At 37.1% G+C, this 27,361-nt stretch overlaps 1 protein-coding gene across 2 annotated transcripts in view; it reads left to right on the top strand.

The window, feature by feature from the left end:
* The window catches only part of EXOC6B (exocyst complex component 6B), a 728,809-nt gene that overhangs the window by 366,372 nt on the left and 335,076 nt on the right, over positions 1-27,361 (top strand). For both annotated transcript variants that reach the window (XM_070379801.1, XM_070379802.1), the window contains exons 9-11: positions 22,220-22,303; positions 25,193-25,239; positions 26,561-26,681. In XM_070379801.1, the coding sequence (XP_070235902.1) occupies positions 22,220-22,303; positions 25,193-25,239; positions 26,561-26,681 (252 nt within the window). The remainder of the gene's footprint in view (positions 1-22,219; positions 22,304-25,192; positions 25,240-26,560; positions 26,682-27,361) is intronic.

The raw sequence follows: 27,361 nt of genomic DNA, 5'->3' as shown, positions 1-27,361 counted from the left end.
TGATGATCAGCACATATAAAATATACCATCAGTTTGTGTCAAATTGGTATATAATTTATGAATAAATTTGTAATCTTAATGAATATTTCTGAGCATCTAGATAAGCTTCGGAGAAGGCAATGGCATCCCACTCCAGTACTCTTGCCTGGAAAATCCCATGGACGGAGGAGCCTGGAAGGCTGCAGTCCATGGGGTCGCTAAGAGTCGGGCAGGACTGAGCGACTTCATTTTCACTTTTCACTTTCATGCATTGGAGAAGGAAATGGCAACCCACTCCAGTGTTCTTGCCTGGAGAATCCCAGGGACGGGGGAGCCTAGTGAGCTTCCAAATCTATGGGGTCGCACAGAGTCGGACTTGACTGAAGCGACTTAGCAGCAGCAGATAAGCTTAATAACAAGCTGACATTTGTAACAATAATGATTATTGGTCAGAAATCTTGAGTGTAGTGTTCTTATGAATTCTGCTAAAATTTTTATATAAGCTACTGAAATCTTACGGGAAAGTTTCCTTTTTTTTTTTTTTTTAAATTATTCTAGCTACAGGAAGTAAGTCTTGGTAGTTGCGTGAGCTGTAAAATATGAAAGAACTCATCTCTAATCTTGAACATTTAATAATTTTTAAAATTCTGAGTAAGTATAAAATGGTGCAGTGCATGTTTAATACTTATTTGTGAAGATTACTTTTTGTTGCTGAAATCTTCAGTGCATTGTGCTTTGAGAATAGACTGAGGAAATTTTTCAGATGACTGTCTGGCTGTATCTTTGAAAATATTGGTTCTTTCATGCCCTGGGAAGTCTGCCAAGATATAAGTATTGCAGTGCCCTACAGATAGCATTATTTTTTAGAAGCTTGAAGCTAAATCTTCATTGTATATACTAGTGTTGGAGCTCTGCAAGTGTTTGTGGCAGTGTTAACATCTTTTGTCATTGTATCCCCATGGTTTGGATTTTGATTGCCTTTCATTAGGTAAGTCATATTTGGTGTTAGTGGCATACCTGAATTTGGGAAAGTCTTTAATCTCTTGAAGTCTCAACTGTGGTATAGATACTTTTCAGGGCTGTAGGGACTTCTGTGACTTGAGATTCCATCAGGGAACAAACAGTCCTGATGAGGAATGAAGTTGTGGGCAACTTTAAGGGAAGAGAGAAACAAAAAACTCCTGCTATAGAATTGCTTAAGCAGAGGGTGGAAGCATGGATTTTAGCCAGGAAGAATCATATTCATCTGGATAAGGTGAGATCCACAATAGGAAGCCAGGATGGTAATTATCATTCTTTCTCTCTCCTCTTTTTTTTTTTGTTACCTTGTACTGATACATCTTTGCAATGAGCTTATTAGGAAAAAGGCCAGTCAATCTGAGAATATTGTTTTTACTGTGTCTTATACTTTGAGGAGAGACTAAAAAAATGGGTCATATTCTTATATTCAAGAGAAATTGATATACTGGAACTGCTTTGGTGGTCCAGTGGTTAAAAGTCCCCGCTTCAAATGCAGGGTGGTGTGGGTTCGATACCTGTTATGGGAACTAGGATCCCACAAGCTGTGCAGTACAGCATAAAGTAGAATAGACTAGAATAAAAGAGTAAGGTCAAATAAAAATAACTTCCTTGAAAAAAAGAAAAAAAAAGGATATAGATAAGACATGAGATGAGTACCAGTATGTATAGAAGTTTATAAATTTGGTAAGGGGCATCTATGAAAAATCCACAGCAAAGATCAAAATGACTGAACTTTACAATGATTTCCAATAAGTCAAGAAGAAGACAAAGACAAATACTAGGCATGGAAAATACATGCCAGCATCATGATCATTATTCCCAAGGTTCTAGGCCAAGAAAAAAAGAGAGATTTTAAAAAGTATATAACATACCCAATAACAATTCTTTAAATCAATTATACTCATCAAGAAGATACAATTGAAAATAAATAAACCCTTTAAAATAGGTTATATAGAAATTAACCTGAAAAATGTACAAGTCCTTTATGATGAAAGTTTCAAATTTCTATTAAAGGACATGTAGGTGTAGGAAGTACTGAATAAATGAATAGTGAGATACTCTTCCAACAGAATGTCTGAACATTGCAAAATTATCAGTTTCTCCCTTATTTAATTAGTTAAGTCAATGAAATTCCTATAGTAATCACAATAGAAAGGTTGTGGTAATGTTACAATCCTCTTTTTAATTCACCAGAGTTGCTGTGCTGTAACGTAGAGGCAAGTGACTTACTGTCAAGACTTGAGGCTGCCACATTGTAATGGCCTCTATCCCATAAAAAACTCTCCTTTATTCCCACAAGGTTGCATTTATGAGGGTTTTATTTTGGCATTGTTGAGAGTGGTAAATAGTGGAGGCAATCTAGGTATTCATTACCCAGGAATTAGATAAGTAAAATTCGTACTTAGAGATGATTGAATGTAATATGAAACACATAACAAGCACTGTAAATGATGAATAATACTTATATACTATAAGGATTTCAGACCTACAATGCTGAGGATCAAAGTAAGAAACAATACATTTGATAGCTCAGTATCATTTATATAAATTAAAATTAATGCATAAACTAGTACTGTACATACTTAGGTCAAAGATGCATTTTTAGATAAATAACTATGAAAGATTCATATGAATAACAGGTCTTATATATAGTAAGATGGGTGTTTGTGTTGATAAGGAAAGTGATTTAGGAATGGAGTATAAAAGAGAAAAAAATTTAAATGTGTAATACTGTATACTTCAACAGTTACATTTTGAACTGGGATAGTATTATAATATAAAGTCAGTTCTTTGGAAGTGATACCCTATTACAATACTCTTAAATTGCTTCTACCTGCATGTCACATTATCAGATAAATTCCATTCAGTTGAGTTGCTCAGTCGTGTCAGACTCTTTGCAACCCCATGAATTGCAGCACGCCAGGCCTCCCTGTCCATCACCAACTCCCGGAGTTCACTCAAACTCATGTCCATCGAGTCGTTAATGCTATCCAGCCATCTCATCCTCTGCTGTCCCCTTCTCCTCCTGCCCCCAATCCCTCCCAGAATCAGGGTCTTTTCCAATGAGTCCGCTCCTCGCATGAGGTGGCCAAAGTATTGGAGTTTCAGCTTTAGCATCAGTCCTTCCAGTTAATACCCAGCACTGATCTCTTTTAGAATGGACTGGCTGGATCTCCTTGCAGTCCAAGGGACTCTCAAGAGTCTTCTCCAATACCACAATTCAAAAGTATCAATTCTTCGGCGCTCAGGTTTCTTCACAGTCCAACTCTCACATCCATACATGACCACTAGAAAAACCATAGCCTGGACTAGATGGACCTTTGTTGGCAAAGTAATGTCTCTGCTTTTTAATATGCTGTCTAGGTTGGTCATAACTTTCCTTCCAACAAGTAAGCGTCTTTAAATTTCATGGCTGAAATCACCATCTACAGTGATTTTGGAGCCCCCCCAAATGAAGTCTGACACTGTTTCCACTGTTTCCCCATCTATTTGCCATGAAGTCTTGGGACCAGATGCCGTGATCTTCGTTTTCTGAATGTTGAGCTTTAAGCCAACTTTTCACTCTCCTCTTTTAACAACTGAGCTATCAGGGAAGCCCATAACTTTTCTTATAATCCTAAGAAAATATACTTTAAAGAGTTGTTGAGAATAGAAATGGGACACTAAAATTGTTTTTATAAAGCATATAATAGGTGTAGTGGTTGCTCCCGCATGCATGATAAGTCGCTTCAGTCATGTCTGACTCTTTGCGACCCATAAACTGTGGCTGACCAGGCTCCTCTGTCCATGGGATTCCCAGTCAAGAATACTGGGATGTGTTGCCATGCCCTCCTCTAGGGGATATTCCTGATCCAGGGATTGAACCTGTTTCTCTTATGTCTCCTGCATTGGCAGGCAGATTTTTTACCACTAGTGCCACCATACTTCATAAAAATAAGCTCCACTTAAGAGTCTTGAGGGCTTCCCTGGTGGCTCGGACAGTAAAATGTCTGCTCACAATGTGGGAGACCCAGGTTCAATTCCTGGGTCGGGAAGATTCCCCTGGAGAAGGAAACGGCAATCCACTCCAGCACTCTTGCCTGGAAAATCCCATAGATGAAGGAGCCTGATAGGCTACAGTCCATGGGGTCACAAAGAGTCGGACACGACTGAGTGACTTCACTTCATTTCACTAACAGTCTTGAACAGGTAGGAGTTGGATTTAGGATTTGATGAAGTAAAAGAGGCATGCTTAACAAATGCTTTATTATATACCATCTTATACCATGTAATTTTGTTATATGCTTTTTAAAACCTGAAGCATAGATTATTTTCTTTTTTCAGAATAATTAAAATTATTTGTTGCTTGTGGTTTCTATGAAATATCCTTTGTGAAAATGGCCAGCATGGAGGATCCAGTTTAACTTTTAGAGCTATATCTATCTTCTCAAATTTCTTACAAATATGAAAATAGAGAAGGATCAAACTTTAGTCCTCATTAGAAGGAAGGATAGTTTTTGTCTTTTTTCTCCATTTGAAAGTATCACCTATGTTTGTGTTCGTTGCTCAGTTGTGTCTGACTCTTTACGACCCCATGGACTGTAGCCTGCCAGACTCCTCTGTACATGGAATTTTCCAGGCAAGAATACTGGAGTGGGTTGCCATTTCCTTCTCCAAATATTACCTATAGCTGTAAGGTATTCTACAGTCAGTGTCCAAACTGCTGCATTTTTTTAAGTTTAGGATACCAGTCTGACAAAAGCAGGTTTTATAGTCAGCATCATATATTGACTTGGTAGTTGAGGGAACTGAAGTTCAGCAAGATTAACTGAACTGCCTAATGGATCATGTACTCTGTATACATTATGTGAAATGCCAGGCTAGATGAAGCACTAGCTGGAATCAAGATTGCTGGGAGAAATATCAATAATCTCAGATATGCAGATGATACTCCCCTTATGACAAAAAGTGAAGAGGAACTAAAGAACCTCCTGATGAAGGTGAAAGAGGAGAGTGAAAAAGCTGGCTTAAAACTCAAATTCAGAAAATTAAGATCATGGCATCTGGTCCCATCATGGCAAAAAGATGGGGAAAGAATGGAAACAGTGGCAGACTTTATATTTTCTCGGGCTCCAAAATCACTGCAGATTGTGACTGCAGCCATGAAATTAACAGACTCCTGCTCCTTGGGAGAAAAGCTGTAACAGACCTAGATAGCATATTAAAAAGCAGAGACATTATTTTGCCGACAAAGATTCCTATAGTCAAAGCTATGGTTTTTTCAGTAGTCATGAGAGAGTTGGACCAAAAAGAAAGTTGAGAGCCGAAGAATTGATGCTTTTGAACTTTGGTGTTGGAGAAGTCTCTTGAGGGTTCTTGGGACTGCACGGAGATCAAACCAGTCAATTCTAAAGGAAATCAATCTTGAATATTCATTGGAAGGACTGATGTTGAAGCTGAAGCTCTAATACTTTGACCACCTGATGCAAAGAGCCAACTCATTAGAAAAGACCCTGATACTGGGAAAGATTGAAGGCAGGAGGAGAAGGTGATGACAGAGGACAAGATGGTTGGATGTCATGACTGACTCAATGGACATGAGTTTGAGCAAGCTCTGGGAGATGGTGATGCTTCTGGACAGGGAAGCCTGGCATGCTGCAGTCTCTGGGGTCGCAGAGTTGGACACAACTGAGCAACTGAACAACCACACTGGATCACAGTGCTAGTGGTTTGCAAAAATAGGAGCTAAGTTTGTTTTTGCATTGTATTTGAAACCTTGTATTACTTTTCTGTATCATTAATGTTTCTGTTCCGGGGCAAAAGTTATGCAGTAAGTAAACAAACTTTTTCTATAACTATACATTCTGAACGTACTACTAAAAAAAATAGATTGACATTATTTTGCATTCATATCTGGTATTTGAAATTTGAGGAAAAAGAAAAAAATTATAAAATTCTTAAGAAAGCAATGTTCTTGGTAGTTTTGGGAAATTTTTTTTTTTAAATAATAGTCATGCCCTTCCAGGCAAAGCCTGGAAATCAGATATAAGGGCATAGAGAAACTCAGTCATATTAAACCACATATGTATTGGCTTAGAAAAATGGCCGCAGTAGAGAGAGAAGGTAGACAAATATGTTTAATATTTTGCCCTTGGATTAGGAGTATTGGCTTATAAAGTGAAGTCACTCAGTCGTGTCTGACTCTTTGTGACCCTGTGGACTGTAGCCCACCAGGCTCCTCCGTCCATGGGATTCTCCAGGCAAGAATACTGGAGTGGGTTGCCATTTCCTTCTCCAGGGAATCTTCCCATCCCAGGGATCGAACCCAGGTCTCCCGCATCCCAGGGATCGAACCCAGGTCTCCCGCATTTCAGGCAGACGCTTTAACCTCTGAGCCACAGGGAAGCCTAGGAACTCTAAAAATGTGTTAGTGTCGTCATGCAAGGTCTCTTTGAACATGTCAGAGTTTTGCAACTGCCATGTGCAACTGCAGCCTTGCTGGGGTAGTTCTGCACAGTTCATCCTAAGGGTTTATTTTTAATTAGAAATTATCCTGCGCTCACTCTCTGCTCTTCACTCTAAACCTGGCTTGGGAAATTCAGGAGGGGAGAGGCAGGTGATAGTTTTAAAAGGATCACTGCCAGCCCTCAGTTAGGCAAAGCCAAGCTCACTCTGGACTAGTCTTAGGATAGATCATCCTTCCTTGAGTTGCCAAATAGCCCTTCATAATGCCAGGTTATTGTGCAGTTTGTTCCAAGATCAAGCTTCACTTGGACCTTCCCATTCAGAAAAGAGCAAAAATTTTTCTCTTTCCAGGCATAGTTTTTTTACTCTTTTAAGGGAAATTTTCAAACAGACGTTCTGTTGAAAGTTTCTACAGTGCCAGATATCTTCTGTCTGAAATCGTCCTGTACAGTTATTATAGAGTTGTATACTTGGTTTTTACAGGAAGGAGTCTTCAGATAGGCAGCCACCTTGTCTGTAGGCAGAGTGGTAGATGGCACGGTCCCAAAGTATCAGTTTTATGGTTTTCTTATTGCTACAGGATGGTGAGTTCCTTTCCAGGTGCCAGCTGTTACTCTAACCCTGTCCAACTCTAGACATAGCACAGGAACCACTTTTATTCTCACCTATCAACTTTGAAGAAAGCACTTATTTTTTTTTCTCTTCTTATGTTCTTTATCTCGGGATATGGCAGTTTCTATACTAATCATTCCAGTCTGTCCTAGGCTCTTTCTACCCTGACCTGGTGAGATCATGGACCCTGTGATGCCTTTGATATTTATTTTTCACCTAAATGTCATTGTTCCTTGTTTTAAAAAGTTGAAAAATTTTAAGAAACCAAATTACTTGTAATTTCCCCACAATTTTGGTCTACTTCCATACAGACATTATTCTTTGGACACATTTGATATACTTTTTACATAAATTTAATTATACTGTGTGCATTTCTTTATACTTTGCTTCCCCCTTCCCTTAATATGAACATTATCACAAATATATGTTCACGTCATATGTTGTCATATGATGTTACAGATCAACATTGTTGTTTTTATTTTCACTATATAGGTTTCCTTAATCTAATATTGTAATTAATCACGATAGTCATGAAAAACAGTAATGATGATAGTGATGATGATGATGATGTCACTGTCACCATTTATTGAGAGCTTAGTATATGCTAGGCGTCATTTTGTATGATTTGCATACTTTGTCTTATTTTATCCTCCTAGCAATCCTGTCAAGTATATATATTAATATTCCTATTTTTCAGGTGAGGCAGTTGAGACTTAGATTAAATAAATTGCTTAAGATCACAGAGTTAGGAATAAGCCAGGGTTCTAACCTATACTGTAAGAATGTGAACCTGAGTTCTTTCAACTGTGCACATTTTAAGCATTTTTTAAAAAAATTACTCAGCCGTTAGAAAGAATACATTTGAATCAGTTCTAATGAGGTGGATGAAACTGGAGCCTATTATACAGAGTGAAGTAAGCCAGAAAGAAAAACACCAATACAGTACACTAACGCATATATATGGAATTTAGAAAGAAGGTAACAATAACCAGAAAGAAGGTAACAATAACGAGACAGCAAAAGAGACAATGATGTATAGAACAGTCTTTTGGACTCTGTGGGAGAGGACGAGGGTGGGAAGATTTGGGAGAATGGCATTGAAACATGTATAATATCATATATGAAACGAGTTGCCAGTCCAGGTTTGATGCACGATACTGGATGCTTGGGGCTGGTGCACTGGGACGACCCAGAGGGATGGTATGGGGGGAGAGGAGGGAGGAGGGTTCAGGATGGGGAAGACATGTATACCTGTGGCAGATTCATGTTGATATATGGCAAAACCAATACAATATTGTAAAGTTAAAAAATTAAAAAAAAATAGTTTAAAAATGAAAAAAAAATTACTCATCTAATGCTTACTTTAGGTAAAATGATTAAAGTGAGTTACAGGGCAGACATATTTTTAGCTTCCTGATAATCTCTCAAAAATGTCATGACAATTTGCATTCCTTAAGAAAAGAATTTAGGGTTGTGGTTTTGCCATATTTTCAATGATACAGAGTATTGTCTTTTTTCTTTTGCTAACTTTGTAACAGGAAAACAAATGGTACATTGGTGAATTTTATTAGTATTTTTAAAATCACTATTGATTTTGGACTTTTTTAAACAAAAATTGTTCTTTTTTTTATTCTCACATTGTTTTTTTTATTGAAATATATTTGATTTACAAAGTTGCAACAGTTTCAGGTATATAGAAAAGTGACACATACATGTACATACATATGTGTACACACATATATCCTTTCCTTTTTAGATTATTTTCCATTATAGATTATTACAAGATATTAAGTATAGTTCTCTATGCTATACAGTGGGATTCCCAGGTGGTGCTAGTGGTAAAGAACCCACCTGCCAATGCAGGAGACATAAGAGACACGGGTTTGATCCCTGGGTTGAGAAGATCCCCTGGAGTAGGAAATGGTAACCCACTCCAGAATTCTTGCTTGGAGAATCCAGGACATGGACAGAGGAGCCTGGTAGCTACAGTCCAGAGGGTCACGTGGAGTCGGACACGACTGAAGCGGCTTAGCACACACGCTGCACAGTTGTCCTTGTTGCTTGTTTTATGTGTAGCACCATGTGTCTGTTAGTTCTACACGCCCAGTCTACCTCCTCTTCTGCTTTGGTAACTCAGTTTTTTTTCTATGTCTGTGAGTTTATTTCAGTTTTTTAAGTATGTTCATTTCTATCATTTTTTAAGACTGCATATAAATGGTATCATGCAGTATTTGTCTTTCTCTGACTGACTTCAATTAGTATGATAATCTCCAGATCCATCCATGTTGCCACAAATGGCATTATTTCATTCTTTTTTGTGGATGAGCAATATTCCATTATGTGTGTGTATGTGTATATATTCACATGTGTATATAGCACATCTTCTTTTTTCATTCCTCTGTTGGACATGGAAGTTGTTTCTCTGTCTTAACTATTGTAAATAGTGCCAACTTGAACGTCGGAGTGCATATATCTTTTTGAATTAGAATTTCTCTGGATATATGCCCAGGAGTGAAATTGCTGGATTATATGGTAGCTCTATTTTTAATGTTTTAAGAAACCTCCAGATTGTTCTCAATAGTGGCTGCACAAATTTACATTTCCACTAACAATGCAGGAGGGTTCCTTTTTCTGCGCACCCTTTCCAGGATATTATGTTTAGAGTTTTTGATGGTAGCCATACTGACTGGTGTGAAGTGATACTTCATAGTTTTAATTTGCACATCTCTAATAGTGATGTTGGGAATCCTTTCATGTGCCCATTGCATGTCTTCTTTGGAGAAATGTCTATTTAGATCTTCTGCCAATTTTTTTTGGGGGCGGGTTGATATTAAGCTGCATGAGCTATTTGTATATTTTGGAAATTAAGCCCTTATTGATCACATCATTTACAATATTTTCTTCCATTCTGTAAGTTGTCTTTTCATTTTGCTTATGGTTTCCTTTGCTGTTCAAAAGCTTTAATTAGGTGAAGATGGTTAAGAGGTACAAACTTTCAGTAATGACAAAAAATCCTGGGGGTGTAATGTACAGCATATAGACCATAGTCAGTTATATTGTAGAGAATACTTGAAAGTTGCCATGAGAATAAATCCTAAAAATTAAGCTTGTGTGGTGATGGATGGTAACTAGACTTATTGTGGTGATCATTTCACAATGTGTACTATCTAATCTGAAACCAAATGATGTTATATATAAGACATAGCTCAATAAAAAGCTTTTTTTAAAAAAGAAAGATGTATGGAATTGACAAAGGGCTACACAGACCAGTGGGACAGACCAGAAAATTTAGAAAGATAAAAACATGGGACGGAGTTGCAGAAGCAGTTCAACAAATGGTGCTAGAATAGTTGCACATTCACACAGCAAAACAGTGAACCTGCAGTTACTTCTCACATTTTGTACAAAAAGTGACTCAAAATGTGTTATGATTTAAACGTAAAATGCAAAACTAGACAACTTTTGAGATCAAGACAGTATGGTACTGGCACAAAGACAGAAATATAGATCAATGGAACAAAATAGAAAGCCCAGAGATAAATCCACGCACATATGGACACCTTATCTTTGACAAAGGAGGCAAGAATATACAATGGATTAAAGACAATCTCTTTAACAAGTGGTGCTGGGAAATCTGGTCAACCACTTGTAAAAGAATGAAACTAGACCACTTTCTAACACCATACACAAAAATAAACTCAAAATGGATTAAAGATCTAAACGTAAGACCAGAAACTATAAAACTCCTAGAGGAGAACATAGGCAAAACACTCTCTGACATACATCACAGCAGGATCCTCTATGACCCACCTCCCAGAATAGTGGAAATAAAATCAAAAATAAACAAATGGGACCTAATTAACCTTAAAAGCTTCTGCACATCAAAGGAAACTATTAGCAAGGTGAAAAGACAGCCTTCAGAATGGGAGAAAATAATAGCAAATGAAGCAACTGACAAACAACTAATCTCAAAAATATACAAGCCAACTCCTACAGCTCAACTCCAGAAAAATAAACAACCCAATCAAAAAATGGGCCAAAGAACTAAATAGACATTTCTCCAAAGAAGACATACAGATGGCTAACAAACACATGAAAAGATGCTCAGCATCACTCATTATCAGAGAAATGCAAATCAAAACCACTATGAGGTACCATTTCACACCAGTCAGAATGGCTGCGATCCAAAAGTCTACAAATAATAAATGCTGGAGAGGGTGTGGAGAAAAGGGAACCCTCTTACACTGTTGGTGGGAATGCAAACTAGTACAGCCACTATGGAGAACAGTGTGGAGATTCTTAAAAACTGGAAATAGAACTGCCTTATGATCCAGCAATCCCACTGCTGGGCATACACACTGAGGAAACCAGAAGGGAAAGAGACACGTGTACCCCAATGTTCATTTGCAGCACTGTTTATAATAGCCAGGACATGGAAGCAACCTAGATGTCCATCAGCGGATGAATGGATAAGAAAGCTGTGGTACATATACACAATGGAGTATTACTCAGCCATTAAAAAGAATACATTTGAATCAGTTCTAATGAGGTGGATGAAACTGGAGCCTATTATACAGAATGAAGTAAGCCAGAAGGAAAAACACCAATACAGTATACTAACGCATATATATGGAATTTAGAAAGATGGTAACAATAACCCGATTGTGCGAGACAGCAAAAGAGACACTGATGTATAGAACAGTCTTATGGACTCTGTGGGAGAGGGAGAGGGTGGGAAGATTTGGGAGAATGACATTGAAACATGTAAAATATCATGTAAGAAACGAGATGCCAGTCCAGGTTTGATGCACGATACTGGATGCTTGGGGCTGGTGCACTGGGACGACCCCAGAGGGATGGTATGGGGAGGGAGGAGGGAGGAGGGTTCAGGATGGGGAACACATGTATACCTGTGGTGGATTCATTTTGATATTTGGCAAAACTAATACAATTATGTAAAGTTTAAAAATTAAATTAATAAAAACAAAAAAACAAAAACAACAACAACAACAAAAAGAAGACCCTCAGACTCTAGAGGTAGACAGAGTCCTTGGACTTTACTCCAAAAACACTTATCACAAAAAGAAAATAATTGATAAATTGAACCTCATCAAAATTAAAAGACCCTGTTAACAGGGTGAAAAGCCAAGTTACAGAGTGGGAGAAAATGTTAGCAAATGGCGTATCCAAAAAGGACTAGTATCTAGAATGTATATAAAGGCTTTTCCAAACTCAACCATAAAAAAGTAAACAATCCAGTTATGGTATGGACAAAAAACACAATAAACTGTTTACCAGTGCATATGGACAGATGGAAACTAAGCACTTGGTAACATCTTTTGTTCAGCATCATTAGTTATTAAAAAGAATTAAAGCCACCATGAGCCATCATTACATTCCTTTACAATAATGACTACATGAAATACCATTACGATTGCTGATGGGCACATATATGGTGCAGGTCACCCTAGAAAACAGTTTGGCAGTTTAAAAAACTCAGCATGAAACTATCATGTAACCCAGCAATTGCACTCATGTTTACTTATCCCAGAGAAAAGAAAGCTTATTTCAGGTATTTTACTTCAGGTACTTTATAGCAGCTTTGTTCATAATAGCACCAAACGGGAAACAACCCTATAATCTTGAAGGAGATGAATAGTTAAACTATGGTCCATTTATACGATAGCATCATGACATATTACTCGGCAATACAAAGGAAAGAACTACTGATATTTGCAGCAACCTAGATGAATCTTCAGAGATTTATGCTGAGTGAAATAAGCCAATCTCAAAAGGCTGCACACTGTAAAATTCCATTTACATAAGTCTTAAATGACAAAAATTATAGGAATGGAGAGAACATTCAGATCAGATCAGATCAGTCGCTCAGTCGTGTCCGACTCTTTGCGACCCCGTGAATCGCAGCACGCCAGGCCTCCCTGTCCATCACCAACTCCCGGAGTTCACTCACGTCCATTGAGTTGGTGATGCCATCCAGCCATCTCATCCTCTGTTGTCCCCTTCTCCTCCTGCCTCCAATCCCTCCCAGCATCAGAGTCTTTTCCAATGAGTCAACTCTTCACGTGAGGTGGCCAAAGTACTGGAGTTTCAGCTTTAGCATCATTCCTTCCAAAGAAATCCCAGGGCTGGTCTCCTTCAGAATGGACTGGTTGGATCTCCTTGCAGTCCAAGGGACTCTCAAGAGTCTTCTCCAACACCACAGTTCAAAAGCATCAATTCTTCGGTGCTCAGCCTTCTTCACAGTCCAACTCTCACATCCATACATGACCACAGGAAAAACCATAGCCTTGACTAGGTGGACCTTTGTTGGCAAAGTAATGTCTCTGCTGAGAAACGCTGGACTGGAGAGAACATTAGTGCTGACCAAAAGCTCAGTAGAAGGTAGGGATGGAGGGAAGTGGGTATGGCTATAAAAAGGACACTTGTGACATCCTTGTAGTTCTGGAATTGTGCATCCTTGACTGATTGTATCACTGTCAGTGGCCCAGTTGTGATAGTGAACTGTAGTTTTCTCAGATGTTCACCTTTGGAAAACCTGCTTAACGGCACATGGAATCGCTCTCTATTAATTTTTTTATAATTGCATGTAAATCTACAGGCCTCTCATAATAAAAAGTTTAATTAAAAATTAGTATTGAAGCAAAGTTTAACTTTTAGTTTCCTTTTTTCTCTTAATCTATATTCTTATATTTTTAAGCAAACATCAGCTGAATATATTTATCTTTTTTTGTTTTTAGATATTCTGCTTGTTTTTCTGAATATCTGAAGTTCAGTGTGACAGATTTTTTTTTATTCTTATATTCTAAATTTGTCTGTTTCTGTACAGTTTCTGTTAACGGGGGGGAAAAGGCATAGATTTATGTATACAAAATTCCTCCAGTTGTCACTTAACTATATAAAGGGCTGTTTTGGGAGGTGGTTTGGCAAGTTTGATTTTGAAAGTCAGGGAGCAGCCATGTGTCTTTAATAAAACAGCCATTACATACATTTATATATCATAAAAATAATGTGTATAACTCGTTTAGTTTATAAACTTCTTAGACTGAGCCTCAGATTTTTTGCTTTTCCTGGTGTTGACTTCCTCTAATGTACTTGAGAAGTCACTTGAAAGCTATATGCCTAGTTCTTCTTGTATAAAATCTTGTATTGCACCTTCTGTTAAGCCAGCAGTTTCTATTTACTTATTGTTAATAGTGAGAACTATTAATAATATCTCATTGCCTTTCATCTCCATGAAGTGATTGTGTATAACAACTGTGACGTGATGATATAATTTTTATTTACATTTTTAGATGGTACCTTTTTCTGTGTGCTCTTTAGTAATTGTTCAAAGCCCTATTCATTTTGGCAACATGAAAAAAGATTAAGAGATTGGGAAATTTTAAAGTTTTAAATTTTGAAGCACTTCAGCAGTTGAAAAGATTGACAGTTGTGAGTTAGAAGAGGCTTCTAACCATCATAATCAAATCACCATACTGGATGTCTTAAACTTACACAGAGATGTAAGTCAATTATTTCTCAGTAAAACTGGAAAAAAAAAAAAGGGAAAAAAAGAATTCTCTTGCTAATTTTCTACAAATTGATTAAATTGTATTATAGTATACAATTAGCACATTATTTGTGCATGTAATTGTACACAGTTATATACAGATTATTCAACTTATGTTTTTTATAACAAAATGGGACACTTAACCTTAAAAGTGAAATCCAAGTCTTTTCCTGATCAATTACCTTAATCATAGAGGAAGTCTGGGTTTCTGTTCTATCCAGGTAGGTAGGTTGTAATTTTAAGCAGTTTGGTTTGCTAAGCATGATTAAGACACTGTTCCCTTTGAGGTTTACCCTTTCGCTTCTAAGGTACAACTGTTTATCATCTTGGGTCAAAGGTTATAAAAAGTAGTCATCAATTAAAGCTTTATTGGTTGTAATTGGTAATGCTATGAAAGGAGGCAGCCAAACTGAATCTAATAATAAAAGACTCTTTGTTAAAATATTTAATAAATTAACACTCTCTCATGGAAGAGGGGAAGCTAATTACAAAGCCCAAGATTGTTAATCATAATGTTTACTTTCTTCAAAAGCACAGACCCAACTATCCATAATCATTAGACATTAGATTTCTTTCTTTTTTAAAATTCTGTAGACTTCTGTCATTCCCGGAGGGGATGTTCTTTTCTATGGCTCAGACTTGGGGTATGGGAGAAAGAGGAAATGCCAAGACAAACATAAGTTATAAGGGGCATCTTAAAAATAAACAGGATTCTGTTAGAACATCAGATTACCGTTGCTCTTCAAACAGGGTCAGAAGTTTATGTAGGTTTACTCTGTAGGCTAAGTGAGTAATAGCAAGAATCGGGGCATTTAGAAAGTAATGGTTTTTTGTTTTTTTCATGGTTAATTATTTACCAGAGCAATTATCCTTTCCACATCTATGTTGTGAACAGTGTGGTTCTTGAATTTTAGACATTTTTCAAAGCCATAATGTAGGTAAGTGGAGCAGTGACACAGTACTACCTTCACAACTCTTGAATGATCTTGCCATGAGAACTGTGAATGGGCTTTCACATCTGAGAATCAAACGATCAAATGAATGTTTCTAGATTTAAGAAATAGGGGACATCTTGGGTTTGTTCTTTACATATGTTTCTGTAGTCTGATCTTTAAGTCACTTCTAATGAAAGAAAATCCTGCTTTCGGCCTGCTGTTCAAATTAGCCATATGGTGAAGTGTAATATCCCGCTGAATGTCATTACGGTGCCCTGTGATATGTGCTCCCCTTTTCACATGGAAGCAAATTAAAATAGCCCTTTCAGGTGTTTTTTTTTTTTTTTTTTTTAAACACTCTGAATAAACCTGTCTTCACTTGGATGCTGGGACAGTTAAAAGGGTGTTCTCCAGCTGCAGTCAGGGCAATGAAATTATAGGCTTTGCTCAAGACCAAATGGAAATATTGCTTCCTGTAGGCAAAGCCGGAAGAACCCTGCATGTGATTCCCTTCTTCCGTTTCTCTCTCTCGTTCTCTGCGTGCTTGTCCATAGTTGTTTCTCAGTCCAAGGGTTCACTGTGTTTTGTTGTGATGGATGGGAAGGATTCTGTCTACTTTGCAGTGAACCTCATATCAGTCTCTACCATGGAAGAGGCACTAGATGAAGAGCTGTTTAACCAAATCATGGCATAGTAAATATTTAATAAAGAAAATAGAAGGTCTTTTCCTCTTTCTGTTGTGTAGACATATTGCCCCTATGAGGAAGTATTGTCCCAGCATAAGCTTTTTTTCCTATGAAACTGGACATGTTTCCACTAACATTTAGAGACCTGGGGATCAGTAATTGTATGAAATGTTCAGGGTGTTTCTGCATATAGGATACATTGTTACCTTTTATGAAGGAAAGAAATTCAGGAAAGGTCCTTCATCTGGCCTTCTCTTTTCCCACTAAGAGCAAGGATCACATGATCCTGACTTATTTGATTCCTGGTGTGACCTACTATAGCAACTATAATTTGACTTTGAGCTTTGTTAGCAATGAATTTTATCACTTTTATTTATATACAAAAACAAAAGGCCTTACTCATTTGCCCCCACTGAGTGGCAATACTGTTTTTTTTTTTTTTAATGTTTATATTCAGACAAGTCTAGACATGTGGGAAATTCAAAATCATCACTTGTGTTTTTATTTTTAAACATTTATTCATAACTCATGTTTGTTCCGGCATTTGTATGGCAGTCTGTAGCATGTGTTTGAAGAAAGGCAGTTGGAACAGTGTTGTGCAGTAAAAGTGGATCATACTGGATTATGATGTTCTGGAAAAGATTTTTGCCTGGAAAAGTCAGTGAAAAGAATATGTATACTATGATATATGATCCTATTTATAAATGTGTTATATGCACATATGCGTGTAGGTAAAATATCTGTTTAGAATAGCTCCCTGGTACCTCAGACGGTAAAGAATCTGCCTGTAATGCGGGAGACCTGGGTTCAGTCCCGGGGTCTGGGAGATCCCCTTGAGAAGGGAATGGCTACCCACTTCAGTGTTCTTGCCATGAGAATTCCATGGACAGAGGAGCCTGGTGGGCTGCAGTCCATGGGGTCGCAAAGAGTCAGACACAACTGAGCAACTAAGCACACACACACATGAAGTAGTAAGCAGTAGCTGTCTCTAGGAGATGGGGATTATGAATGAGGTTTTTAAAAATTAAAGGTTGATTTATAATATTATCAACATATTAGTTTCGTGTATATAACATAGTGATTAAACATTTTTATAGATTATAGTGCATTTAAAATTGCTGTAAAATATTGGCTATGTTCCCTGTGCTGTACAGTATATCCTCATAGCATGGTTATTTTATATGTGCGTAGTGGTTTGTACCACTTAATCCCCACACATGTCTTGTCCCTCTTTCCTTGCCTTTACCTATTGGTAACAATTTGTTCATTCTCAATATCTGCTAGTCTTCTTGTGTTTTGTAATATTCAATTGTTTATTTTTTTATATTTCACATGTAAGTGATAACATGCAGTATTTATCTTCCTTTGTCTAACTTACTTCACTAACCATAATACTCTCTAGGTCCATTCATGTTGTCGCAAATGGCAGAATTTCATTCTTTTTTATGACTGAGTAATATCCAATTGTATATATTTGCCATATCTTCTTTATCCACTCATCTGTTGATGGACATTTAGGTTGCTTCCATATGTTGGCAGTTGCAGATAGTGCTGCTGTGAACAATGGGATGCATATATCTTTTTGAATTACTGTTTTTGTTTTCTTCAGATCTGGATATATAAACATATAGGAACATGTATATCAGGCAACTCAAAATTTTTACCACTCTGTGTATGTCTGTGGATGACTATGAAAGTGCCATGGGTTTTGATTTTGAGACTACCCATAAATTTTAGCAGGCAGACAAATTTGCAAATTAGGAATCCATGAATAATAATTGACTGCATTTCCTCCTGATTCCTCTCTTATTAAATGACACCACCAGCCAAACTAGTTACCTAGGTTAGAAATCTCATGTCAGTTTTCTTTCCTTCATATCCTTTACCACATATATCCAATTGGCTTGTGCCTCCTTAAGTATATGTCAGAGTCTAATCCTTTTGTAGCTAATTTCCCCTTCCTTCATAGTGCTTACTACATTACAGCTTCCAGGTGTTTAAAACTAGAGTTGAAGTCCAAATATCTTATCATGATTCACAAAGTCCCCTGGCCTTGTCTCCTATCATACCTCTCCCTTACACGCTGAAGTTCCAATTGTGAAGAACTTCTTTCAGTTCATGGAGTGTGTGATATCTTTTTTCATTGAATCTCTCTGTCTCTACAAGGAACAGTTTTCCCCCCTTTCTGTTTACCTGGCTTATTCTTCTGAGTCATTCTTCAATTATGGGTATAAATGTTATTTTTTTCCTGAGAATCTTTCTCTAACATTTATCCCTCCCCCATTCATGTGCATGCATACACACACACACACACACGCACACACACACACTCAGTTATACATTCCACTCCAATCCATAGGATTTTATTGTTTATTTTAATATAATTGCTTATTTAATTTCTAGTCTTCCACTGTAGACTATAAATTCACTGAGGAGATTCTTAGTGTCTTTCACATGGTAAGCACTTTATATACTTTGTAACTGATTTTTCTGTGCCATTGTATGTATTAATTAATTATCGTATAGTCTTCGGAGCACTGTCATTCTAAAGACATAAAATGAAAATGAAAACAACTTTTGCCTTGCCTTCCTGTTGTTTTGTATCTTTTTGTTTATACCTTTATTAGCTGTTCAGGTGACTTTTTTGGTTTGTGTTTTGCTTTTTTTCATTTGAGTGGTTAAAGGAGCTTGAGGCCGAAGTGGCAGAACTCTATAGAGCATTGTCTATTGACCTATTTGTGAATAGGCAGGCACTTCCTCAATTACTCAGCTGTATTGGGCAGACATCTATTTCTCAATTTCTTCCTATAAGCATTGAGTTGACAAAATTGGCAAAAGAAATAGAAAAATCAGAGGTGAATTTCTTGAACATTCACTAAGGAAAATCTAACTCAATTTTGTAAATGGAGAAGCCAGACCTATTAGATAAATTGGTCTTTTCTTATGTTTTAATTTTATTAAAAAACAAAATATATATAGTTTAGAATTAAGTAGAAGTTCATGATTTGGTTTTTATATAGAATTTCATCTTGTTTATTTTCTGTCATTTATGACAAATAATTAAATTAGTATGCTACTGCTAAGTCACTTTAGTCGTGTCCGCCTCTTTGCTATCTTATGGACTGTAGCCCTCCAGGCTCCTCTGCCCGTGGGGTTCTCCAGATAAGAATAGTGGAGTGGATTGCCATTTCCTCCTCCAGGGGATCTTCCTGACTTAGGGATTGAACCCGTGTCTCCTACAGCTCCTGCGTTGAAGATGGATTCTTTACCACTAGGCCACCCGGGAAGTCTCGGTCAGTCCCGGTTAGTATGCTGTGTCCTAATTAACAAGGCTTTCCCTAAATTCTCAACTAAGTGTATCTTGGCTCAAAAGTATGTTGAAAGTGTAATGTCACACTCACATAATAAAGGGCCTTTTATGGCTGTTAACCTTAAAATGAAATGTCCTTCACTGTGTACAAAAGGTAATTGACCTTTAATAATACCACTATGCTGGAAAGTGGTGACAAGTAGGGAATAACTTTAACAAACCAACAGACAGTTTCCACTTCTTATTTCTTAAATATAATTATTTGCTACCTCACTAGCTTATGGACTAAGAAAGTCTTGAAATAGCTGTCTTAAGGTTTGTTTTCATTTTTTAGACAGAAAAATTCAGATGTATATAGTTGTCAAAACCTTACTGTGTTAAAATATTTGATTTTAAGCTACACCAAGAGTTGTCAAACCATGACTCTTGTGTTAAGTCCATCATATTGCCTGTTTTTGTATGACCTTGTGAACTTTTACATTTTCAAATGATGGGTGAAAAATAATTTTTTATCCCTCGAGGACTAATATTTTATGACAGGTGAAAATGGTTTAAAATTCTAATTTCAGTTTCTACAAATAAGGTTTTATTGGAACAGAGCCATACTCATTTATATATTGTTTATGACTGCTCTTATACAACAGCAGCAGTGTTGAGTAGTTGCATCAAAGACTGCATGGCTCAACAAAGACTATTTACTATTCTACTCATTACAGAAAGCATTTGCCAACCACTGAGCTACACTATCAAGTGTGCATGATTTAGTACCTTAAATAGCTTTTCTAGTTTAAGGATAACAAAGAAGTCATGTTGAGTAAGATTCTTCAGACTTTTGGGAAGGTGAAAAAAACTGAAGGTAGATAGTACATGGAAAATCTTCCTTCTGTGCAGGGGACCTGTGTTCAATCCCTGGGTTGGGAGGATCCCCTGGAGAAGGGAATGGCTACCCACTTCAGTATTCTTGCCTGGACAGAGGAGCCTGGCAGGCAATGGTCCATAGAGTCTCAAAGAGTCAGACATGACTGAAATGATCAACACTTTCACAGTAAACCTTATCTTCACATGGGTGGGGCTTTCACTTTCATCACTGATTTCATCTTATGTTTTAAATAAGTATTTGCATAGTGGTTATTATTTATCTAGACAGTATTCTAAAAGCTTTATAATGCTTCATAATCTTTATAACAAACATAGGAGGTTGGCATCTCTACAAATAAGTGAGCCATAGCATGTTTACTAGTGAAAGGTAAAGAGTTAAACAGTGGAAGTTAAATTAATGAAAGGGAAATTATATAGCTAGTCGTATGAGTTATACTGTAGGAGGAAATGGCAACCCACTCCGGTATTCTTGCTGGGATAATCCCATGACAGAGAAGCCTGGCGAGCTACAGTCCATGTGGTTGGAAAGAGTCAGACACAACTGACTGACAGAGCACATGAGTTACACAGTTAGTAAGGGCTAGGCCATGATTGGAATAAATTCATCTGGTTCTAAATTCAATACTGTTAACCGCTGTACAATGCTGTCTCTCCCTTTCTACTTTTGTTTATTTAGAAAAGTCTTGGGTTGTGAGTAGAGTTTAATAAAAGAGGAGCATCATGTTTTAAAAGTTTTGAGTTCATATCAGTTTCTAGGATTTTTATAATCAAGTACCACAACTCGGGGGCTTAAAATAAGAGAAATTTCTTCTGTCACTGTTTTGGAGAGTAGAAATCCAAAATCAGGATGTTAGGAGGCTGTCCTTCCTCTGAGATTCTGGGTAGAATCCTTGCCTCTCTGCAGCCTCTGTGGTGGCCAGGAGTCCTTGGTGTTGAGATGTATCAATCCCATCTCTGCTTGTGGCTCCAGGTTGAATTCTCCCTGTGCTGTCCTCATATAGCATTCTCCTCTTCTTATGAAGACACCAGTTATGCTAGATTAAGGATCACCCTGTTATAGTATGGCTACATCTTAATTTAACGAATTATACCTGTAAAGACTATTTCTAAATGGTCATGCTGTGAGGTCCAGGGAAGGACATTAATTTCGAGAGGACACTATTCAACCCCAGTTATAGAGCATATAAATCAGCTCTTGTTTTCTAGAGTACCTTTCAGTTTAAGCCCAAAAACCCTGAATGAAAAGTTACAGGGCTTTGTTTCTTCCTTTTTGGTGTTAATCCTGTGCTAGATAATACTCTGTCTGAGAAGACTGACATTATTCTCAATTTCTGCCTTTTTCTTGCCTTCTTTTGGCCTCTTGCTCATAATTTATTTGAGGCTAGATTTTATTCTGGAATTTTCTTCTGGGATGTTCTGTGATTTTTTTTTTTTTAAGGATCATTTTCTCAACTGTTATTATAACCTACAAGAATGTTGGTTTGTTTTTTTCTTGTAAATTTGTGATAATTAGTTCAAAAACCAACTTTGGTGTTTTTGGAGGTTGAGTTCCGACAGTTTCCTCTGAATAATCTTGTGTCCATTTCTACTGGGATTTGTAAGTTAGGTTCAGTAAGTTCTAATAATTATTTTTGTTTTTTCAATGGTTATTATTGTTAAAATGACAGATTGTGAGAAATGTGGGACTGCCTTAGCTTCTGACCTGGGAGCTTCTCTTTTCCCACGAAATACTAGAGTGGTTGGCCCAATTGTGTCAACCTATTTCCTTTCATTTGTTTTGCAGGGGGCCCGGGAAACATTTGAGAACTACTACCGAAAACAAAGGCGAAAACAGGCTCGTTTGGTGCTCCAGCCTCCGTCTAACATGGTAGGATAACCACTTTTATTTTTCTCCCTTTTTCATTTTTCTTCTATATCTTTTAATTATTTTCCACTTGTGATTCCCCCCAGCCCCAAATTGTCATTCGGGGACCACTTTTGGTGGCCATGACTTGCACTAAGAAAGTAGCAACTAACATTTCTTGATTGCTATGTTTCAGGCATTCTTCTAAGTACTAGATATGTATTGTCTCATTTTATCCTCACTGTAATCCTATAAAGGTAGGTTGTTGTTGAGTCACCCAGTCATGTCCGACTCTTTGCAACCCCATGGACTGTAGCACGCCAGGCTTCCCTGGGCTTCACTATCTCCTGAAGTTTGCTCAAACTCATGTCCATTGAGTTGGTGATGCCATCCTACCATCTCGTCCTCTATCAACCCCTTCACTTCCTACCCTCAATCTTTCCCAGAATCAGGGTCTTTTCCAGTGAGTGAGTGCTTTGTGTCAGGTGGCCAATGTATTGGAGCTTCAGCTTCAGCATCGTCCATCCAGTGACTATTCAGGATTGATTTCCTTTAGGATTGCCTGGTTTGATTGCTTTACTGTCCAAGGGTATCTCAAGAGCCTTCTCCAGCACCACAGTTCGAAGGCATCAATTGTTTCACGCTCAGCCTTCTTTATGGTCCACCACTCACATTGGTACATGACTATTGGAAGAACCACAGCTTTGAGTATATGGACTTTTGTTGGCAAAATGATGTCTCTGCTTTTGAATACGCTGTCTAGGTTTGTAATAGCTTTTTTTACAAGGAGCAAGTGTCTTTTAATTTTATGGCTGCAGTCCCCATCTGCAGTGATTTTGGAGCCCAAGAAAATATAGTCTGTCACTGTTTCCACTGTTTCCCCATCTATTTGCCATGAAGTGATGGGACTGGATGCCATGATCTTTGTTTTCTGAATGTTGAGTTTTAAGCCAGCTTTTTCACTCTTCTCTTTACCTTCATCAAGAGGCTCTTTAGTTCCTCTTCACTTTCTGGCATTAGGGTGGTGTCATCTGCACACCTGAGGCTATTGTTACTTCTCTCGACAATCTTGATTCCAGCTTGAGCTTCATCCAGCCCAGTGTTTCACATGATGTACTCTGCATATAAGTTAAATAAACAGGGTGACAATATACAGCCTTGATGTACTCCTTTCTCAATTTGGAACCAGCCCATTGTTCCGTGTCCAGTTCTAACTGTTGCTTCTTGACCTGCATACAGGTTTCTCAGGAGGCAGGTAAAGTGATCTGGTATTCCCATCTCTTGAAGAATTTTCTATAGTTTGTTCTGATCCACACAGTCAAAGATTTTAGCGTAGCCAATGAAGCAGAAGTAGATGTGTTTCTGCGGTTAGCTTGATTTTTCTGTGATCCATCTGATGTTAGCAGTTTGATCTCTGGTTCCTCTGCCTTTTCTAAATCCTGCTTGGACATCTGAAAGTTCTTAGTTCATGTACTGTTGAAGCCTCACTTGAAGGATTTTGAGCATTACCTTGCTACCATATAAAATAAATGTAATTGTGGGGCAGTTTGAACATTCTTTGACATTGCCCTTCTTTGGAATTAAAATGAAAACTGACATTTCCAGTCCTATGACTACTGCTGAGTTTTCTAAATTTGCTGATATACTGAGTGCAGCACTTTAACTGCGTCATCTTTTAGGATTTAAAATAGCTCAGCTGAAATTCTATCACCTCCACTAGCTGTGTTCAAGACGCTTTCTTGGTTGCACTTGACTTCCCATTCCAGGATGTCTGGTTCTAGGTGAGTGATCACACCATCATGGTTATCTGGGTCATTAAGACCTTTTTTGTATAGTTTTTCTGTGTATTCTTGACACCTCTTCTTAATATCTTCTGTTTTTGTTAGGTCCATACCATTTCTGTCCTTTATTGTGCCCATCTTTGCATGAAATGTTCCTTTGGTAATTTTCTTGAAGAGATATCTAGTCTTTCCCATTCTATTGTTTTTCCCTGTTTCTTTGCATTGTTCACTTTAGAAGGATTTCTCATCTCTCCTTGATATTCTTTGGAACTCTGCATTCAGCTGGGTATGTATGTTTCTTCCTTCTTTTTACGTTTGCTTCTCTTCTTTTTTCAACTATTTGTAAGGCCTCCTCAGACGACCATTTTGCCTTTTTGCATTTCTTTTTCTTGGGGATGATTTTGATCACTGCCTCCTGTACAATGTCATGAACCTCCGTCCATAGTTCATCAGGCATTCTGTCTGTCAGATCTAATCCCTTGAATCTATTTGTCACTTCCACTGTATAATCATAAGGGATTCGATTTAGGTCATCCTTGAATGGCCTAGTGGTTTTCCCTACTTACTTCAATCTAAGTCTGAATTTTACAATAAGGAGTTCATGATCTGAGCCACAGTCAGTTCTCGATCTTGTTTTTGCTGACTATATAGAGCTTTCCCACCTTCAGCTGCAGAGAATATAATCAGTCTGATTTTGGTACTGACCATCTGGTGACGTCCATGTGTAGAGTTGTCTCTTTTCTCTTCTGTTGTTGTAACAGGGTTTGCTATGATAAGTGTGTTCTCTTGGCAAAACTCTGTCGGTGTTTGCCCCACTTTATTTTGTACTCCAAGGCCAAACTTGCCTATTATTTCAGGTATCTCTTGATGTCCTACTTTTGCATTTCAATCCCCTATGATGAAAAGGACATCTTTTTTTGGACACCTTGTTAGTTCTAGAAGGTCTTGTAGGTCTTCATAGAACTGTTCAACTTCGGCTTTTTCAGCATTAGTGGTTGGGGCATAGATTCGTAGGTACTCTTATTGTATTTACTTTATAGTCTTGGGAATTGAGCCTTAAGAAATGAATTAGCTGATTTGTGTCTTTATCAAAACAAAAACAATAACTTCTTTCTTCTTTGCTTTTTTGTAGCATGAAACTTTAGATGGCTACAGGAAGTATTTTAATCAAATTGTCGGGTGGGTATTTGTGTGTGTGTCTTAAATTTATACACTTTCAATAGTTTGGACACTTTTCCTGAGACTTGGAAAAGTATAGCAAGTGTTCTTTGGGAATTTATTTTTTTTCCTTTATTTAAATTCTTAAAACAAGATTTGGTTTTGAATATCTGATAATTTTAAAGGAACATCTATTTGTTTCAACATTATATTGTTGGAGAATACTTTTTATGGAGAAAGGAAGAATAATGTTGAATTATAACCTTATTATATGTGATATTTTGCTTTTCCATTATTGTTAAGAGAGAACCAAGCAATCAACAAACGTTGGCACTTTTTTTCTAAAAGAGCCAAATGGTAATGTGTTTTAGGTTCAACAGACCAAACAGTTTCTGTTGCAGCTATTCAGCTTTGTTACAGTACAAAAACAGCTATAGACAATATGTACATGAGACACAATTGGTGTGTTCCAATAACACAGCATTTATAAAAATAAGCAGTGTGCCAAACTTATTCCATGGACTGTGTCGTTTGCCACCCTCATCTTGAGAATACATACTAGTTTGGAATTCCAGTTCCCCAATAAGCTTCCCAAATATAGGCAGCTTATTCTTATTGCAAAATAGTGATTTTGTAGTGAAAAAAGGGAAGTAAGTTGAATTGTTCCATGAAATTTCTTTATTTTTCAAATTCAGATTGTTATACTGTAACTGGTAACTTTATTAAAGTGTTATCATGAGCAATTCTCTAAAGAATTGTTTTAATTAGTATGACTATTTAGGTAAGATAACTAAAGATAATTTCAGATGCATAAAAATTAGGACACCACAGCAGAATGTTAAAAAAATATGTGTGTATTTTTTTACCTTTGTGCTATATCTTTTCAACACTTTGATGAAAAAGTTTTGTATAAGGGGAATTGTTTTAATATTTTGTGTGTTGGATTCTTAAAATAATGGGTGTTTTAACTTTTGTTGTTTTTTGTAAAATGTTTTAATGGCCTGGTATTTTTACTGTAGTGAAACTAGTCTCCTTTATCTATAAACATTTTTTTCTTCCCTTTTAAATTCCAGGATAGCATGGTTAACATTTAATGCAAATGTAATTCCAGTTTACAAATGTAATTCCAGTTTATTGAAGTGATTAAAATGATATCATGATCAAAGGTATAATTCCAAGTCTAATAAATGTGATTTTGTTTGTTATACCAAGTAACTTTCTTTAAGAAAAACACTAGTATTGCCTTCAAATTTAATGGCAGCTCTTAATGTTTGTGACATGCTGAAAATAGTAATCAAACTATTTTCTGACAGCTGTGCTTTCTTTTTTTCCTCAATCTTAGCTTTTTTGTGGTTGAAGATCACATTTTACATACAACACAGGGCTTAGTAAATAGAGCCTACATTGATGAACTGTGGGAAATGGCACTTTCAAAAACCATCGCAGCACTCCGTACTCACTCGGTATGTAAGACACCCAAGAGAAATTTTTACTTCAAGCTAATTGTCTCTACAGTATTCAGTCTTCTACAGCTTTAAAATCATCCTATGAATACCATTTACTCATGAAAGATGTATGGAAGTAACCACTTCAAACTGCATGTTCTCTAATGCTAAGCCCCCTTTATGGATGTTCTTTGCATTAAGAAAACAACAGCTAACATTTACTGATTGTTCTCTATGTCTCAGGCATTGTTATTGTATTGTTACTGTGTAGTGCATATATATTTCATCTTCACTTCATCTTTCTGAGGCAGATACTGTTTTTATATTTGTCATATAGACTGCAGAACAACCTCAGAGAGGTTAAGTAACTAGCCCAATATCACCCAATAAGTGGTAGAGCTTGGATTCGAACCTTGACAGTATGGCTGCAGACCCTGTGTTCTTAGCCACTTTGTGGCTTTGTAATGCCTATTAATACTGGTTTGGAGTTCACAGGTTTATTCTTACTCCATAACATTTCAATAAGTTGCCCGATTTTCAGTGTCCATGCTCTATTGATCTGTTTTATGATAGCATCAATTTTAAATGGTAATCTACTTTATTACAGGTGGGGAATTCTGGCTCTGAATTATTCATTTATTCATTCATTCAGTATTTCTTGAACAAGGATTACATGTTGATGATAGCAATACAAGAAT

Source organism: Bos mutus, chromosome 11 (genome assembly GCF_027580195.1).
Source record: "Bos mutus isolate GX-2022 chromosome 11, NWIPB_WYAK_1.1, whole genome shotgun sequence".
Classification (NCBI taxonomy): domain Eukaryota; kingdom Metazoa; phylum Chordata; class Mammalia; order Artiodactyla; family Bovidae; genus Bos; species Bos mutus.
This window is presented reverse-complemented; position numbering and strand designations above follow the sequence as displayed.